This window comes from Leptinotarsa decemlineata, unplaced genomic scaffold (genome assembly GCF_025532065.1).
Source record: "Leptinotarsa decemlineata unplaced genomic scaffold, Ldec_3_MD MMD2_P_RNA_scaffold_9, whole genome shotgun sequence".
Classification (NCBI taxonomy): Eukaryota; Metazoa; Arthropoda; class Insecta; order Coleoptera; family Chrysomelidae; genus Leptinotarsa; species Leptinotarsa decemlineata.
In genome coordinates, this window is record NW_027412536.1 from 1,927,824 (window position 1) to 1,945,608 (window position 17,785).

Here is a 17,785-nt window from a genome sequence, read left to right on the forward strand (position 1 = left end):
ATACTATGTAGTGATAATAAAATCTTTTCCCTGTCGTTTTCAAAACATTATTATTCTTTTCTTTGCTCTGGACTGGAATATGCGTCTGGTTTCCACTCTATAATGTGCACAAGAGTATCATATTCTTCTGGGCTGAATGGTTTGAACTTAGATTTACTCTAGACTGCTCAATACTTTCAACATCCTTTCTCCACCAATTAGTAGAGCACAAATTAGCAAATAGATTGGTCCAATCACAACTACTAAGTATAATGAATTTTAACTTTCGTTACAACTAACTATGTTTTTCAGTATTGGATGACATCATACAACTATATAGTTCTATAATGATGATGGTTGAATATTTTTGTGACATTGTAAAAGTTTAAAGAAAATTTCACAAAAACCTGTAACACCTAAGAAGTGTTCGTTTGTATGAATATTTTACACAATATTGTGGAGGATTTCAATTAATAATGAAATATTATGATGCATCATTTTTTTTTAACTTATAACAGAAACAGTCGGAAGAATATGAATTTCATAAAAATAATGGTCAATCTAATAAAAAAAACAATATATGGATATGAAATCTTGAATATTATTTTATTTATTTGGCAAGAAAAGTATTTGTAGGTTTCAAAGCATAACCCCGAGTTTAAATTGAACTTCAAAAATTATACTGGGTGTTTCATCATGAAAATATCCCTAGAAAATTTGCAACTTCTATGTTCAACACTTTCAATGTTGTTCCAAACATTTTAATCTCCGATTGAAGGTGAATCACATTTTTTTAAGTATGTTTGGTAAGTGTAATAATCCCAAAGAAATAAAGGTATGTAGTGGTTTGAAATAGTATTTTCATTTCTGAGAAACTATGCAAATAATCCAGCAACGTTTTCGTTACAAGTCATATTACTATGCAATTGGACACTCAGCATATTGTTTTGAGTAAACCAATATAATTACGTTATTAACATTGCCAAACATATTTACTTTCTTATAGAAGGGTTTTTGGTTTTTATCAGTGTCGCTGTGAAACTTTCATTGGGATTGCCAGACAAAAACTTATTTAATTTTCAAGTACTTCTAGTGTAACCATATTAAAGAATGAAATTCAAAACTTTTTCCCAAGAAGCATCTGAAGCCAAATTTTCTGTTAATATACCTGAGTTATTGTTCTTTAATTGCTTTGTGTTTTCAGTGAAACAACTTAATAAAAATCATAAAGATAACAAGCAATCTTCTGGAAAAAACACATTGTTACAAATCTCAAATAGTGGAAAAAAAACTAAATATGACTTCAGCTGTGCAATTCCAAATAAGACCACCTTATCAAGATCGCTGTCATCAGCACAACAAAACAGTGCTCAAAAAATTCACAAAAATCCCGAATCAACTACCTCTCCGTCACAATTGGATCCAGCTGGAAATAAACAAATTATGGATTCATTACCCCAAGAATTAATAGCTCGTATAAAGGAATCTGGAAAACGTAAAACTATATCTGTAATTCCCCCGATGCCTGCCAAAAAACGTGGGGGACCTCGCATGCATGACGCTATGATGGCGTCTAACAAAGAGAATAGAAACACCAGTAGGGCGGACACTGTCCAACTTGATCATGACTATTGTAGTTTAGCTACCCCTTACCCCAAACATCCAAAGAAGGATTCTGGATTTGAATCTGCAGAAGAAGATGATCGACCTATTATTGGTAAACAACCAACTGTCAAAAATGCTGATGGCAAGTTGATGGTATCACTGTTGAAGGTATGGGCCTATTTTTCAATAAATCCTTATTATGAAATCTTGGGCTCGTTTAATTTTAAAAATGGAAAAGATTTGTTTCTTAGGCAATAAGGAATCATTTAACAGTAAATATTTTTTCTTTGTCGGTATTTTGCAACTTTTTTCCAGAATATGTATTCTGGGGAAAAGTAGTCAGTTGTATAATAGTATTCTTATTGTTAGATCTGTGATCTCAAAAGTACTAAAAATATATATATTCACACTTGTGCACTCAAAAGTTATTCTATTTAACAGGTATACTGTTCAAATTGGAGTGTGTATATTTTTAGGAAAGACAGGTTTTGGCTTTCTACTTCTCCATCTTTACAGAAAAAAATAGGGAAAATTTCGAAGAAAGGAAGATAGCAATTCATTTGAAAATAATCAGTTTGCAAAGATAACTCTTTACTTTCAGATACAAGAAGAAGTTGTTTCAAGAGATATTTTTCTTCCAGTTTGTATCTGAAAGTAACTTTTATGCATGATCTACACATCTTTATAGAGGTATACTGTATTGATATGATGTGCAAGATGTGATGAACCCAGTTTTTGCATTGATTCATTTAATCTATCATAATAATCTTGAAAGAAAATAATTATTCGCCACTTATAACATTCATAGGTCATAGAGCTAACAGACTTTTCTATTTCAAATGACCTGAATTTCCTTAGGTTAATACCATACACAATAACAAATCCACACAGAAGAAGAAGCTCAACTTGGAGGAATACAAGAAACGAAGAGAGGGCTTCCTGAAATACCAAAATAATTCCCAGAACTGTTCGCCTAACACCAGTAGTTGTAGCTCTCCTTTACCAGAAGATGAAAACACAAAAAGAATTCGTCATCAACAGAAACTCATGAAAATGGCAATGGAGGTGTTGAACACTCCACCTAGACCTGAGAAAAAGGCAGAATTACCTCTAAAGATAACTCCACCTCAACCAGTAAAAGTCCCAGTTGACATGGTGAAGAAGACACTTGTTAGTGTGGGTGTGAATACTGGTATCAAGACACGTCGTAAAAAATTGGATCCTTTAGCTCCTGTAGAACAACTTGATGAAATAAAACCATTGTTGCAAAAAGTCAGTGATAAAATTAATTCAAACTCTCTCATAACTTCTGTCATTGAAAATATTCCAAAGGTTATAGACAGTTGTGATCAACAAGAACTGAAAGCAGAGGTTCCCGTTGACAAATTTGAACATGGTGAAGATAAAACAATTGTATATTTACCTAAGGATAGGGCTACTGTACAAACGAGATCTATTGAATGCCAAACAAATATTTCTCTTATCCAACAGACGAAAGCTAGTAGGTACCGAAGGAGGAGGACTTCTTCCTCTTCATCCTCTTCTTCAGATTCTTCTAGTGAGAGCCAAGAAAGTCAGACTTCCAATCGACCCAGCAGGTTAGTTTGGCTGACACAAGCTAAGGTATAGTTTATGTTTTGATCATTTATCTTACAGAAAGAGAAGTACTGAGAGTTCACGAAGCAGTTCACAGAGTTCTAGAAGTTCACGAAGCTCTCATAGTAGTGCCTCTCACAGGTCATCATCCTCATTTTCATCCAGGTATCAAACATTTTCTTAGTATATTTTGTTATAGACTGTTCATATATTGTTTGTATTCTGGCACCAACAAAAAAATTAGGTTCAACTGATTTTCTGCTGTGTAAACATTCTTATAATGTTTATTATATTTAAAATTCGTAGCTCTCTGGATATTTTACTTATAATAATAATTAAGTTAAACTAATTTTTTAAATATTATTTTTGAATTTTAGAGAGTAGAGTACTTATTTGACCATTTACATACTGTAGTAAATTTATGGCAAGTCACGAAAACATAAATCCTTGTTCGGAGTAACAAAGATAAAATATTCTACAAAAAAAAATATGAAAGTAAATAGTGTAGGTTGATTAAAAGCACAAATATAAAATCAATAAAATGGTGATTTAATAGGTCTTTCACAAGTTGAAACCCTGCTATGAAAACAGCGCTGGAGAAGACATTTTTAATAGTAGATTTAAATTTTGCAAGGCTTAGTGCCTTCAGAGGCATATTTAATATTGGAAGTGGCATAATGTCAAGTTGAATAAAAAAAAAGACAACATTGCTCTTTGTAAACGTGTTCGGATATTATTCTTATGGCCTTTTTCTGGTACCTAAAAATACTAATGGAGTTAACCCCCAAATCAGAATACCATATGACATAACTGAGTAGAATAATCCATAATTGGCTCTTTTGAGCTTCATCAAGCTAAAAAATTATTTAATCGTCTCAGAACAAACAAAACAGTAGAAAGTCTGCTTGCTAGTCACGGTTTTGATATGATCAGACCAGCTCAATCTATTATCATTAATGAATCCTAAAAAATGTATACTTTTAGTTTGATGAATATTGGGATTGGAAAATACAACTATATTTGGAGTTTTATTTTCATTCATAGTCAGCTCATTAGCAGCAAACCAATTATATGGGTAATATTTTGCTATCTCGCGTCATTAGTTTAATCTGGTTAAGTCTTGCTAGAACATATTTTAAAGTCCTACATAGATCATTGATATAGATCAAGAACAATAGTGGACTTTAAACGGAGCCCTGAGGAACTCCATGTTTCATTTTTTTGAGGTCTGACTTTAAGTTGTTCACTTCAACATATCGGTACGTATTTGTGAGGTGTCCAGAGCCATGCCCTGGACACCATAGTAACTCATTTTTCCAGTCAAAATAGTATGCGATACACAGTCGAAAGCTTTTGTCAGATCACATATAGTCAAAGAAGAATGCTTTTACTGAACAAGACCTTCGACTATGTTGAACACTAGTTTGTAAGCTGCTTGAGTAGTAGATCTATTTCTTCGCAAATCATATTGAAAACTGTTTAAGTAGAAACGATTTTCAAAGTAAGGATAAGAATGATTCTTCAAAATTATCTCAACTACTTTCCCAGTTATATACAATGCTTTTCAGATAAAAGTATCCACCTTTAGTAACTTTTGTAATACTGGTATTTAGGAAAAATCCAAAAACAAGTCAATTTATGTTGGAAGGGGCAAGCATTATGGCTTATTTAAACTTACTGGAAAAGCCACCCCCTCACCCCTAGCATCATCCCTTTTTTTTAAATTACTTCTCATATTTTTTATGTAAAATTTGGATACTCCTCTTTGAGCTGATTTCAAAAATGTATAATACTTGTAGGTTAAAGTGGTTAGTTTATGAGATAAACAATTTTTCTTTTAATAGCACAAATTTTACTTATTTTTTACTTTCACCTTATTTGCCTGTACTAAAATGGGTTGTACAACAGTTCAAACTCTTTAATCTATTTAACTGTGCTATTTATTCTACTTCAAAAATCCAAACAACAAAAAGCTCTACTTTTCATTAAAGTTTGACATTGTCAACTAGAATTTGTAGTCACTATTGATAGTGTACTTTGATACATTATTTATTTTGTTTCACTGAAATGGTTTACTCTTTGCAAGAAAGAATTGAAATTGTAGGTTTATACTACCAAAATAATAATTGTGCAAGAGCTGCTGCTAGAATATTTAACGAATTACATGACAGAAGACATGCAACTCATAAGTATGTAATTCAACTGATGGAGAAATTTACCACAACAGGGTCTGTTTGCAATAAAGTGCATAAGCGAGAGGGACTCGTAAATAACGAAGCAATCCAAGAGGCAATTTTAGGGCAAGTCAGCTTAGAGGCTCAACAACCCCAATCGTTGTCAACAATAAGTAGAGCGATCGATGTTTCATCTTCTACAGTTTTCCGAGTTCTACATAAATTCAAGTACCACCCATACAAAGTTAAGTTGGTGCACGAGTTGAATGAAGATGATTTTGATCGTCGTCTAGAGTTTTGCGAATCAATGACGCAATTTATCAATAACAATCCACAATTGTTAAACAATATTTGCTTTTCTGATGAATGCTCATTTTCATTAAATGGCTTAGTAAATAGGCATAATTGTAGATATTGGGCTGAAAGTGATCCACATATTATGCGTGAATTCCATACACAACATCCCCAAAAGTTAAACGTTTGGTGTGGTATCCTAGGTGACCACATTGCCGGACCTTTCTTCATCAACGGAAATTTAAATGGTGAATCATATCTTGAGTTACTCAGGGAAGGGGTTGACCCACGTATTACAACAATAATAGAAAATGATGATAACCTTTCCGAAGATTTACTGGTATTTCAACAAGACGGAGCTCCCCCACACTATGCTATGCCTGTCAAAATAGATTATACCATTGTATGGAAGTGAATGGTACTCATTTTGAACACTTATTGTAACTTCATAATAAATAGCACAGTTAAAAAGATTACAGAGTTCGAACTGTTGTACAACCCATTTTATTACAGGCAAATAAGGTGAAAGTAAAAAATAAGTCAAATTTGTGCTATTAAAAGAAAAATTGTTTATCTCATAAACTAACCACTTTAACCTACAAGTATTATACATTTTTGAAATCAGCTCAAAGAGGAGCATCCAAATTTTACATAAAAAATATGAGAAGTAATTTAAAAAAAAAAAAGGGATGATGATGCTAGGGGCGAGGGGGTGGCTTTTCCAGTAAGTTTAAATAAGCCATAATGCTTGCCCCTTCCAACATAAATTGACGTGTTTTTGAATTTTTCCTAAATACCAGTATTACAAAAGTTATTAAAGGTGGATACTTTTATCTGAAAAGCACTGTATATATTATGCTTAGTAGTCGGTAATTATCCTGTGGATATTTAGAACTTTTTCAATTAAAAGTATCACTTCAGCAAATTTAAAAACATCGGGAAATATTCCCTTCAAAAAAGTTTTGATAATTATATTAGTCGGATTGCGAATATGTCTACCACTGATTTTATCATCTGGTTATTTAGGTCTTATATATAGCAGGAACTAATGTCTTGAGACACTTTATCACATCAACCACTTCTTGAAGTGGAGGATCTACTTTACATACCACCCAATAATCAAAACACTTCTTGCAGTGGCGGATTTACCAGCAGGCTGAGTAGGCTTGAGCCTAGGGCGGCAAATTTGGGGAACGATTTTTTTGCTACATCATGGAAATTAAAAATATTTTGGCATGACGGTTGTCTGATGTTTTGCAGATAAAAGTCTGCAACAAATTTTGCCGATGACTTCCCTCCTCTCACGAATTGTTTGAGCGAGAGAAGCTTTGCTTGTCTGAAAAGACTAAAAAATTATCTGAGATCGACCTTGAGCATCTGTTTTTCCGTTAATCAGCTGTCGCCCCCATACGAACGGCAACTCTCAGAAGTTGAGAAACTTGAGTGAGCAAAGGACGAACGAGGTATTACCTTTTAACGTGTGATTCGTAACACGGTTAATTGTACACCTTTGCTCTTTTTTGCATAGAGTCGGAATTAATGAACAAGATTACTTATGACGATATCATCGATGATTTTGACAACAGAAGTTATTGCAACGGACTTTTATAATTCGACTCAGTTGATTTTTTAACTGTTTGGAAGCGCAATAAAGAATATTTATTCACGTTTACCGAATGTATCTTATTGTGTGAGTAGAAAACATTACCCCGCTCGTAAATGATTGAGCTTTGATTAGCTCAAAAATATACCCAAAACTATTTTACCTACAATTTCAACGAAATTGTTGGGATTGTCAAAATAATGTAGGGCAATTGACAATTGTAGAGGCAAGGGCGGCAAAACTGTTCAGCCTTCACCTTAAAAATTTGTAAATCCGCCACTGACTTCTTGGCAGTTATTTTTACAATTTTTTTGTAATAGTAATTTCCACCATGATAATTTGAAAATGAAATATTAATTGTTCATAAAAGCGCATGATTGCTTCACTAGATATTTTTCATCAATAAAATTTTGCAGGGCTGAGTTGAAAAATTATTTAATGTGTCAATTGTTTCATGTGTTGAATAATAATATAATAACAAATAATAATAAACAAATACATATTTTGAGCATCCATTACCAGCGGCAGCATTCTTTCAGTTAACAGTGCACGATTTCGCCCATTCAATATTCACACAAAAGAAATTAGGACCACTAACATTTCAACTAGAACATTTTCAAAAAATGGTAACATATTATCCTTCATGAATTTGAATGGTGTAACTATATCCTTAAAACTATATTTTACCTAAATCATTTGCATTTCTTATGAATTAACAGATCTTCCAACCGTTCAAGAACAAGATCGCGATCCCCGTCACCAAGATACTCTCGTAAAGAGAGAGAACGTTTACTAGAAGTTGAAGAGCGTCGTGTAATATATGTGGGGCGTATTACTCATGGTACGACAAGAGATGACTTGAGAAGGAGATTCCACAGGTTTGGCCCTATAACGAATATAAGTCTCCATGCACGTGACCATGGGTATCTGTAAGTGACTTTTTAGTATTTCTTTAGTTTTTAGAACTATATTGAAACTAAAACTATCATATATTGAAACCAAAATTGGCATAAAGGAAACCAAGAAAAATTCTTATTCAGTTTAAGAAATGAATATTCAATTATTGGTTTTTATGACATTCATTAGAACAGCAAGAAAAAAATATTTGCTCATAAAGAAATTTATGAACTGTTTAGAAACAAATTAGTATCTTTGGCTAACTGTATATTTTTTTTAGAGACAACTATGGTTTTGTTACATTTGCCAATAAATTAGATGCATATGAGGCTATAGAGCACGGTAATGATGATCCATGGCAACCTAAATACGACTTGAGCTTTGGAGGTCGTAGAATATTCTGTCAAACCACATATTCAGATCTAGGTAAGTTTACGTTCAACATTTTGATTTTCTTTACTCAATCATGGTAATAAATACTCTGTCAAGCCTTTCAGATGAGATTTGATGACAAATTTACCTGTGTTTATGGTCAAAAGTGTAAGCTACAAATATTTCTCACTAATCTGAAAATGTGCCTGGGAAAAACTGTAAACAAACACCCGTTATAATCTAAAAAGACAGCCAAACAATTGTTTTTTTGCTTGAAAAATTTTCTTTTTCAGATAATATGCGTGATGAAAGTGGATATTTTGCTCCAAGAGCTAGTGAAGATTCTTTCGATGCATTGTTGAAAGATGTTCAGGAGAAGTTGCGAAAACGTAAAGCTTGACGGTTATTATGCTTTACCCAAATTTTAGGCCAAATTTGTATTTTAATTTTATATTTTTAGGGATTCAAATTTGATTTCACTGTTTTTGTTTTAACAGTATTGGAATCATGTATTTACTTATTTATCATAGTATAATTAATTCATGACAATTATTTTGAAATTTTTCATTCATTAATATTATTATTATTATTATTATATTCACTATTAGTCCTATCAATGTGTTTTTTATTACTTTGATGTTACCCCATATTGGGGTTGTGTATTTTGTATTATTATGTAAATATTTTTGTTGAAAATTCAGTAAAGTTATTAACAGATATTACTTTTTTTCTGAAATTCACCTCTGCGTATCCTATCTACCTACCAAGAATGAAAAAATATGTTTTGAAAAAAAATATAGAATAGAATATAATATTTTATTGGTGTTAAAATAAACATTAAGTTTTTACATAGGTCAATACACCACAGATACAGAAATATAACTTACAAATTATATAAAGTATATCAAAGTGGGTACATAGGTTTCACAATTATACAGAGATAACTATTCCAAGTGATACTCTCCTAGTTTCAATAAATTGATTGATGTAAATGTTACTACGTAGTAAGAGATATAGAAAGTTTCATTTTTCATGACTCTCCTAGTTCCTTCATTTAATAAAAGCCATAAAAATAATTCATTTTGTTGTTTCTCGGTATTATTAACTGTTTCTCAACATTTCACCACCACCAGTAATTGGTTTCTTCAGAAGTAACAAGTACACCTATTTTCTGGCACTCAATTGCTGTTTGCTGAATAATTCTGACCAGGGTCTTCTCAAATAATATGGAAATTACTTTATTTCTAAGATTCAATAGACAGAAGCAATTAGGCAGTTTTTGAAAAGATATATCTCCGGGAGAAGAAAAACCAATATATTGTATAGGTACTAACATTTATATTGGCAAAATGTTGAGAAACATTAGAAATTAATCTGAGAACAAAAGCCTGAATCTATGTATCACGTTTTTTTTATTATACAACTTAACATTCAACAACCAAAAAATTTCATAGGTTGAAATTTTGTTTCCCAATTATGAATAGACTATTTCAATGACTGCCGACATCATAGTTATTTGACCCATATAGAGAAGCTTCTAAAAATCCACACTGTCATTATTCTGTCCAGTTCACATCAGTTTCAGTCAAATTACTTATACAATAATTAATATTGGGTTTGCCACTGCCTTCGTTTTACTATTTCCATGAAAGCTTCTTGGGAGTAATTCTCAGCACTTGTAATATGTTCAATGTCTACCTATATTTAAAATTTTTGTAGCTGTACCACTATCTTATATAAAGTATAGTGGACCCAATTTTATTAAAATACAGTTTTATTGAACTAGAACCATGGGTGTAGTAGGCAACTCTAATGCAAATGTCAAATAAGATTCCAATTACACCTATAGGTGTTATAGTTGTCTATGGTATTCGATGGAGTCATGACCATCTCAGATGAAGTTGTTTTTTTAATACCTGTGGTTTTAGAAGAGCAAATCATAGCTAATTATACATCAATGAAATCAAAATGAGAAGCACTATTTTTCTGTATAAAAATACAATATGGTCTCCATATTGTCGGATAGTAAATCTGAACATGAAAATGTGTAGCTGAAAAATAGTATCAATGAAAATGTGTTTTTGGTTTTGAGCTATGTTGTCAAAAAACGCTAGAAAAAAATAAAAACGAACATACCGATTTTCAGTTTTTCCGGATATTTCAAGTCCCAAAACAATATTTTGTTAAGCACAAAAAAGGCAACTTTGCACCAAATTAAGCTTCGAAGCATCTCCTGTAGTTTATGAGATCCCAATGATGGGGGTCGAATTTGAATTACCCTGTATAGTCTATGGTATTTTAATGGAAACTAGCCTTCATCAAATATCTGTATACTCTGATTTAAATTATGCAGCAGTTCACATAAAATATAAACAATTCAAAAAGTGGGGCTATAATGAAACTTTAATTTAAAAAATGCGACTATGTACAAGGTCAAATTAATTTTTTGACATGTTCTTGAACTTGTCCAGATGAAATATTTCTTTATCAATTCCTTTACCGTGTTAGGAATCACACGTTAAAAAGTAAGACCTCGTTAGCCCTTAGCGCGAACAAGTTTCTCAACTTCTGAAAGTTGTCGTTCGTATGGGGGCGACAGATGATCAACGGAAAAACAGATTTTAAACAGATTTTTTTTACACAAATTTCTTTTTTATGTAATATAGGAAACGTCAATTGACACTTTCTTAGGATCACCCTTCTACCTTCCACAGTTTTATGAATACAGGGTATATTTTCCCCTTTTTAGAATTCTGCTATTGTATGAGTATGGCTGAATATTATTCGCTGATATTTTGAAAAGATCAAGTAAATAGGTGTCAGAGTATTTTGCTATTTGTTGGTTTCTACTTTGTAAATAACATATTGAAAAATGTGAATTTCAAAATTTTGAGGATTCTATTAATACTGGAGAACAATGGTATAATCATTAGAAAGGTAGTCACTCCTAATCTTTCTGGAATAACGATTGTATGTTCAAACCCTTCCAGTCTAATCATATGTGAAAAACCTTGGCTACGACCAGTTGCGGATCCAGAAAATCATTTGGGAGGCACAGTTTAAAACTCAGAGTATGGGGTACATAACCCTTCCTCAAAGCAATGAGTCCTTGGAGATTTTCTTTTGTATTGCCTGGATATGTATTTAAATTGCGCAAAGCTGAAAAAAATAGCTGCTGTACTGTTGCAGTCACAGAAAGAGTACACAACAGCTGCAGTAATATCCAGAAGTTTGGGAAAGAATTGGCAAACTTGTAATTTTGCGTCGGGTGTCTAGGCAACTTATTTTCGAGATTTGATTTCCATATTTGTTTCCAAATTTGCAACTCACCTTTCAAGACCAAAAAGCATGGTAAATTTTCTTTGCATTTGATTGCATCTTATTTTTGGGTAACCTTACCGCCAGTTCATTTATAATGAAATCAAGGATGTACACTGACAAGCGATAATAATAGACCTCAAGTGAGTGCGTTTGTATATTAGGTCGGTTTTTTATCGATCTGTTGTCCTAGGCATTTGAATTACTGTGCCCATTTCTTTCGCCAAATTAGCCACCTAGTTATAAAGCTTTGTATTGTAGCTGCTACAAGCTACGAAGCTTGCAGCACATCTATGTATACTCTTTGGAGTTTGCGAGCTAAAGGTAAAGTTACTCTAAGTATCTCAGCCAACTCTAGGTACTACACTAATTAGAAACTCTGACGACCGAATAGAGTGCAAGGAAGCAAATGCATTACTGCCTCTACCTTTTGGTGAACTAGCAATTGCTTCGAGGACAGTGGGGAGTGCAGGTAGGTGTTTCATGAACATAAAAACGGCTTCGTGCCTTTCTATCCGTCTTGTTTCACACAGTTTTTTTAAACCATATTTTGTTATATGTTGAGCTAGAACGTCATCACCAGCGTCAACTTTGAATTTTAGCAGTGTTCTGAAATTTCCTTTGCTGAAAGAGCTCCCAGCGTTGTCTCAATAATACCATTATCTCTGTGTACCCTCAAGGATATGTTTTGGGCACCACATAAAATGAACGTTTCAAATAATTTGAATGAGCTTCTTACGGTTCTCTTTAAGGGATACCAGGACACCTCGCTTCTTCATAACTTTATTTTCAACTGCTATCTGCTTCTCTTGTTCGAAATGCGACGGGTCTACCTGAAAAAAAGACAATAATATGAGAAACCAAGCTGTCCTGAAGAACAGAGATATTGGGGAATGTTCCTCCTGACGAAAACCAAGTAGTTTTCATAAAAGAGGTCTTAAACAACGCATTTCAACCTTTTTCTTTAAAAAAATATTTAAATACTTAAAAAAGAGGAATGAAATAATGCATTCAACATTCAAAGGGATTCGTTTCTATTTCACCATTTGGCAACATCGGTTATAGCTAATAAAGGACAATGAATCTGTTTCCTGTATGAGACAAACAAAGATGACATATTTCAGAGGCGTGCTATTCTGTTTACTTATGTTCCGATCCATTCTGTGACATATGACATTTTGTGCACCTAACCTCTCTTCCTCTATATAAATAAATAACAAAACAACTGTTGTTTATGTGGCTTGTGGAGGTGGTATTGAACTATAATTTATATTTTGCCTTAATTGTTAATTTATAAAGATAATTTTCCTTTTTTAAAGTAGAATATCTAGGTACGTATACATTATTTCAACCTGATATAGGCGCTATTGCCAATATGTGAATTAGAAACAAATCCCTTTAAAAATTAAAACCCAACATTTGAAAGATCAATTTTAATACTTTTCAAAGTGAATTTGAAAAACTTATGAATTAAACTCAACTTTATTTTGTTCAAACTTGCATTTGCTGTAATAACCCAAATTGAGGAACATTCCCTATTGCGGGTTTCTTGAGAGAAAACAATGCGGAAATGGCATTCAGACCACATGCCAGGTTATCTGATTTTCTTTTCAATGTCAAAGATAAAGTGGACAAGTTGGAGAAATCTGGAGTTTATAAGCTCAAGTTTCCGGAGTGTAATAGTATTTATATCGGACAATGTGGTCGAAATTTACAAAAACGGTATACTGAACATGAAAGGTCCTTCAGACTAGGTAAAAAAGATTCGACATTTTCAAACCATTCCTTGGCATGCAACCACAAGTTCCCGAATCTAAACGATAAGAAAATTTTGCACTATGCAAGGAAGGGTTGAAAACAAGCATAAACATTGCGGGTGCAACCTGTTAAATGATCAAATCGATTCAGTTTACTCACCGGTTTTCAAATTAGCATATCCACATTGTCACTAGTAAACAAAATTCAGGTACTCAATCAAGCTAAGTATAGTCGAAGTAATCTCTATTGTGAATTTTTAAACATATCGTAGTAGGAGATTTGAGCCGGTTCTAAGCCTCCCCCCACCACTATGACGTATTAATTGCTTTTTTTTGTTGTTTAGTGAAATCAAGGCGATGTGACCTTGAAGTGTCTGGTGCATGGATCGTTCAGAATTTTTTCATATGAGATTTTGTTTGTGTGTGTGAGAGAATGCACGGTACAGGATTTCATCATGTGCTTGTCTATGTACAAACATACGTCTGCATAGTTCGAAGATATTCCAAGTAATGAATGCTCCATCGGTGTGAGGTCACTAAGTTAGTAGTGGTATGACGTCACAGCAATTACCGTTCAACGACTAGAGAGTTCACTCATTCATGTTCATGTTCACTCCACGACATGTGGCTGAGTAATGCGTATTCATCGGTCTGCCCTCACCTCTCTCAATGTGGTGAAGGCTGTGACGTAACGCATCGCTCTATCCCCAGCAGCAACCGTTCAACGGTAGGAGAGCTAGATGTGCACTCCACGGCGTTTGGCTGAGTAATGCGTATTCATCGATGTGCCCTTACCTCCCTCGATGTGGCGATGGCTATGACGCAACGCATGGCTCTACCCTCACTCTCGACGGTGACGCGCAGGCGGCGTGGACTATGGTATTTAAGAAGCGGGTGAGTGTTGGTTATGTCAGTTTTCATCGAGTGAGTTACTAAGAACATATCATAGAAAATGTATTCTTGTGAATGTGGTAAATCTTTTACTCGTAGTGACAACCTTCGTCGTCATCAGCTCCAGAGTTGCCAAGGAGGTCCATCAGCGAAATGAGTGAGATGAGATGACGCTGCAGCACCTATGTACACATGTAATTGTTGTAATGTGATGATTCCATTGACTCAAGTGAATTCTCACAATAGAAGTCTGCAACATAAGAATAATGCATGTGTTCAATTGAGTGATGGTGTTGAAATTATAAAGAGTGCCTTCAAACGTCGGATTGCTACATACAGGGTGCAGAGTTCCATTGTTTCCACCGATTACATGTTATTCTTTAATGAAATCAGGCAGAAAGTTATAGAATTATTGGAATCAGCCATCAGGGTTCACAAAATCATCAAAGTAAATATGGAAGTATTTGGAAGTTATATTCTGCAAACACAAGACCTGAAGGAAACCAAATCATTTAACTCACAGTATAGAACAGTTGACCAATCTACTGATTTGAATTCCTTATTTGATGGATTTCGAAATGGGATTATCCCTCAAACTACAGAATTCCAGGAAAGTGATTCAGGTAAGCATTTCTACCAAGTATTAATTGGATGGATCAGTAATTTTGTTTTGTATTTAAGGTTGGACTTGTGAAAAAATTATGTTTCTGGAGGTGAACATTAATAAATACAACCCGCTCAGTGGATGTTCATATGTGAAGCTGCCTGAATGTATCGAGCGTAGGAAGGCCGTGGTTAATGTCTGTAATGAAGATCAGCATTGTTTTGCATGGGCTATCACTTCAGCACTACATCTTGCAATCGATAGAATGTCAGAAGTTTCATCATATCCACATTTCAATACAGTCATAGATGTAACAGGTATGAATTTTCCGGTAAATTTGAAGGATATTGTGAAATTTGAAGACAAGAATGATATTTCAGTAAATGTGTACGGTTTAGAAAGTAAATTCGAGATGGGTAAAATAATGTATGAAATAATTGGACTATTACGTTACTCTTAGAGAAGACTTAGGAGACATGTCAATTTGTTACTTATCACAGACGATTTCGGTAATAGTCACTATTGTTGGATCAAAGATCTTTCAAGATTAGTTTCAAGCCAATTATCGGCTCATGAACATAAGAAATATGTTTGTGATGAACAATTACTATTACGTCATAAGATAAATGATTGTAATCACTTGAGTACTACAACACCATCAACCAATTTCAAAGTCAATAAATATGGGAAAATGGTACCTGAAAATATACTAACGTTTGAAAACTTCGAGAAACCAATGAAGGTATCTTTTGTAGTGTATGCTGATTTTGAATTAGTACTTAAGCCGATTCAAACCACTAAGCCAAATCCTGAATACTCGTATTCGATCAAGACATTCAAACATGAGCCTTATTCATTTACTTATTTGATTAAATATTCATACAATGATGAGCGAGCTATTAATGTTGATAAGGAAACTCTTCAAGCATTAGATGCCAAGATTGCATTAACGAAGGTTGAATTGGATAAAATGTATAAAGATGCAATGGACTCCGTTCAAAAATTGTTGAAGTTAATCAATTCAATCAACGTTCGAGAATTCAAGCTCAGGCTCAGCTTGAGGAGTCGACTCAACTTTATGAGACGGCATTATCAGTGAGAGATAGTTGGCGAAAAGAGTTGGAGAATGCATTCCAAAGTGACGACGATTAGTTTTGGGAATGATAATGTGTTTTCAATATCGTGAGTTGAAAAATATAAGCGGGAATGGAGTATACAATTAATTTGGATTGGTATACACAGAACGTTGCGAATGGCTGGGGCAACGTTTACCGCTGCAATATTTTTCAATTCACATACTCATAATTGAAATGAAAACAATAATGAACTTTAACATTACTTTATTCATAAATACAATAGTAGATACATTTAAATCATATTTGATTCATCAATCCAAGAATTTTGTTCGCTAAAAAGGCCTAACCACTTTACATATACTTTATTTTTTCTTTTCTTCAACACCTTCTCAATCAGATATACGTCAGGATTTTTGGTTCGTAATAACTCTTCTTCGTAAAAACATCCTTTAATAGGTTGTTCATTCATATCTTCAAGATTATAGGTCGTGGGGGTAGTTTTATTAATTTTAACAATCTTGAAGAGCTCCGTGGTAAAGTTCGCAGTGTAAGGCTTTTCAAAAATATTTTTGTACTTGCTTATACGTACAATATCATTCAATTGGATTTTGGGTTTACTTTTTTCCTCCAATTCCATTGATACCTTTGAGTTTCAATTTTGTTGTTGAATCAACATTGATGGGTGCCATACCTATTGTACGATGAACTTTATTGTTATATCTACTAGTTATAATTGGAAGAATATCAAGCCATTTTTGGTGACCTCTCATCGAAAATTCCTTGTAGAGCCATGCCTTTATTGTACGAATCACTCTTTCTACTATAGCCGCCTTCTTTGTGCTAGATGTTGAATAATGATTAATATTATATTCTCGCATGAGAGATGAGAAGCTTCTATTAAACAATTCTTTCCCTTGATCGCTTTGTATATGTTTGGGGGAAAATTTGGCTTCTTTCAGCACATGTTTCATTGCATTAGTTATTGTACTACCTGTTTTATCTTCAACTGGCACAGTCCACAGATATCTTGAGTAACAATCAATCACTACAAGTATATATCGATATCCTTTATTACTTTTTGCATAAGGTTGTAGTTCAGCTAGATCTATTTGCCATATATCTGCAAAACCTTTGATGGTGGTTATTCTTCTGCGAAAATTACGTCTTGCATGTCTATGTAATTCATTAACAACTTGTGGTTTGATATCACTTATTTCATAAGTCATTCTATTTCAATATGATTAAAGAGAAAAAAAGTGATAATGTTACTGCACTGAATGATGATGTTACAGTGATCATTACTTGTGGATATATATTAATATATTATACCTTCTTCACGTACGTAATTCTTCAATTATTGAAATTATTTCATTATCATGTCCGGTATGTCCAGCTGACTTTGAATCTACCAATAGTCGTAGGCGAGCAACTAACTCTTTCGGTGAATTCCAGTACACATAATTCACGGGTTTAGAATTATATATGTTTTCTCCATTTTCACTCGTTTGAGTGCTCCAGCAATTTTACTTCTACTTCTTATTGGATATTGTCGTGAGTCTAATAGAGGTTTGATAACTTCACGAAATTTTTTAGACTTTGTATTTTTTAAACCATTCTTC

General features: G+C 33.4%; 1 protein-coding gene across 3 annotated transcripts in view; it reads left to right on the forward strand.

The window, feature by feature from the left end:
* Positions 1-9,239, forward strand: part of srl (PGC-1 family member spargel) — a 28,431-nt gene extending 19,192 nt beyond the window's left edge. For all 3 annotated transcript variants that reach the window (XM_074170388.1, XM_023168420.2, XM_023168421.2), the window contains 6 exons: positions 1,184-1,752; positions 2,443-3,182; positions 3,241-3,345; positions 7,971-8,180; positions 8,429-8,574; positions 8,814-9,239. In XM_074170388.1, coding sequence (XP_074026489.1) covers positions 1,184-1,752; positions 2,443-3,182; positions 3,241-3,345; positions 7,971-8,180; positions 8,429-8,574; positions 8,814-8,920 — 1,877 coding nt within the window. In that variant the 3' untranslated portion in view covers positions 8,921-9,239. The remainder of the gene's footprint in view (positions 1-1,183; positions 1,753-2,442; positions 3,183-3,240; positions 3,346-7,970; positions 8,181-8,428; positions 8,575-8,813) is intronic.
* Positions 9,240-17,785: the final 8,546 nt, after the last annotated feature.